The sequence below is a fragment of the Sphaeroforma arctica genome, assembly GCF_001186125.1.
Source record: "Sphaeroforma arctica JP610 unplaced genomic scaffold supercont1.468, whole genome shotgun sequence".
Taxonomy (NCBI): Eukaryota; class Ichthyosporea; order Ichthyophonida; genus Sphaeroforma; species Sphaeroforma arctica.
The window spans coordinates 67,571-70,133 of record NW_014040090.1 but is presented as its reverse complement, the minus strand read 5'-3'; the positions used below and the strand labels follow the sequence as shown (position 1 = coordinate 70,133).

The 2,563-nt window shown below is 45.3% G+C and overlaps 1 protein-coding gene across 1 annotated transcript; it reads left to right on the top strand.

The window, feature by feature from the left end:
- Positions 1–2,084: 2,084 nt before the first annotated feature.
- On the top strand, positions 2,085–2,336 carry SARC_06518 (hypothetical protein; the record flags this gene model as incomplete). Its single annotated transcript, XM_014299578.1, has 1 exon — positions 2,085–2,336. A coding segment is annotated over one exon (252 nt), but the record flags the coding sequence as incomplete, so codon positions are not given.
- Between the last annotated feature and the right edge of the window lie 227 nt (positions 2,337–2,563).

Below are 2,563 nucleotides of genomic sequence, written 5' to 3'. Positions count from 1 at the left end.
CATATACATGCATACATACATACATACACATATATATAAATACATATATAAATTCATACCTACGTACTTACATATAATGTATATATATATATATATATCGTACGTACATACATACATACATACATACATACATAAATACATACACACATACATACATTCATGCAGAGTTACTTATCTGTAGTACTGATCTCACCTCGCTAGTGCTGAGGTAAGCTCTGGTATGGGATCTTCGGCGAAAGCAACCGCTGCGGTACGGGGCTCTGTGACCCCCATGTGGCCTACACAAGATATCACAGCGGTCTTGGACGAACTGATCAATGGCATTGGTGGCAGTTCGGAGGATATGAAGGAGAATGTCAGGACAAACCTGCCCCGATTAAATGGTGAGTGTCTTGTTCGTATGCGTATATACATACATGTATCTGCGATGGTGAATGGAGTATCTCAAACGTGTTGGTTTATCCTCGAGTTTGAACGTGTGCCTGCACGATCAAAAGGCTGTGGCACGTTCCTGCACACTGTTGAAGACGATCGGAGGTAGTACGGAGTACGCATGGGATACATGGCGTAACGAATACATACAACGCACTATATCAGACCGGCAGTAGGCTGGTGCTGTTAGACGTGGTGTGTCCCAGACAGGCTGCACCACACAACAACGACTGGTAACTTCTAATGACTAACTCTGCGGCAGCTGACCGCCGTTGTTGCGCCACCCGGTGGTCGGTACAAATACAATGCGCATGACATGTCTTCTCAGCCTAGCACTCAGGTGCTGCAGGAATGGTATTGGTCTAGGCTTGTTATTGTGATAGCTACGACTGTGGTCAGTCGGGGCGTGCATGCACTCGCACCCGAGGACACAGGCTTGGCATACTCGTTAGGGGGTGCTGTGTGGTGCTCCTAATTGCTAGTAAATGCGATAGCCCACGAGAGATACACAGAGATATACGTTGAAATGACTGCGAGTGGACCAATCAATATGCACTTTATGGTCTATAGACATCACAGTGAAACGACTTATATCGTTTAAAAACGTTACACAGAAATGTTGAGTGGGATACTGCAGTGGGACACTACACAGTTCGCGGGGCCCGTGGTGAAAGATAAACGTACTAGCGATACGTATTCGAGCGTGAACTTTGTCACGAAACTGGACCACAAGGAAATACACAAACGGTACCCCAGCATCTCAGCCGCCCTGAAGTTCATGGCGCATGTGCGACTGGTGATCACTGATTTACACGTAGGTGTTTCTGTCTACTTGAAACATTTACATATTTATATATGCATACTAGATGATTGTGTTGTTGGGTAATATATCTGTATGCGTTGAACAGGAAAGCTTTAATTGGTTGAAGCTAACAAACGGGTTGAAATCTCCGCCATCCCGTACTCCTCGTGGCACATGCGCGTCAGATAGGCATGCATTGACCCGTGGTTTTTCAGGCTTCTATATATATATAGCGGGAGTGTCAAAAAGTAGTCAAGTCTTAGCCATGGATTGACAGGTAGGTAGATAGGCCTGTATAAATAAGCTGTATGCTTGACCAAGCCTCTATCTTATCCAATATGATCTACGTATCTCACCAAGACTTTATCTTATCCGATTTGATCCACGTATCCAGGTTGGGGGAGAACGAATGTGTTAGTTCATGAGTATATGTGGATGTTGGGACTTGTGCGAAACTGTCGCTCCCACGTGTTTCATATACTGTATGCTAAAGCTATGTCACTAAAGATAGGTTGGTTGAATTGTTGAAACATCCAGGTAGTATACAAAGGTACGAAAATTCATAGTCGTCGAATCACGTATACTTTCTTCGTAGCTATCAACCTATATATTTGGTATGTACATACTTTCAGCCCGGATTACTTCTGTGTGTTGCCTCTCGTGAAAGTCCTCGGCGAACACAGGGTGGTGACCCTTTTATCATACAAAGAACATGGGATCGATCAGCGCGCGTTTACGACATTGATTTTATATATCACGAGCAGACGATTGAAAGTACCTCTTATGTTTCACTGATAGCTGAGTGAAGATATTTGAAATACATATATATATATATATATTCAACCCCCAGGGTATCAAGAAAGCCAACTTAAACGACGGTGTTCTGCGCGGCCCAGGTGCGCACACACTGGTACACTTTGAGTTCAATACCGACTCTCAGACAGTCACGCTGAAGGCCTTTAAAAAAGGCGGGAAGCTGCTCTGGTCCACCAATGGGGGTCTTTCGCCGTGTGTGGATAAGGTGGGAGCGCCGCTCAACAAGGCTGGAGGGTATGTAGGTATCTGTAGGAATGTGTGCTCAACAAGGCTGGCGGGTATGTAGGTATCTCTAGGTATGTGTGTTTGTATATGTGCGCAATGAACCGTCAGGCGGAGTACCGGTGGCACCTTGCGCCGTGTGTGGATATACTTTGCGCACCGCTCAACAAGGCTGGCGGGTAATTCTTGCGCTTACTATTGTGCTATATCTGTGGGAGTGTGTCAACGTTTTTATACCCGAAAGGACTGTCAGGCAGGATATCTATGACTTGCTGCAGCCTTTCACCGCTG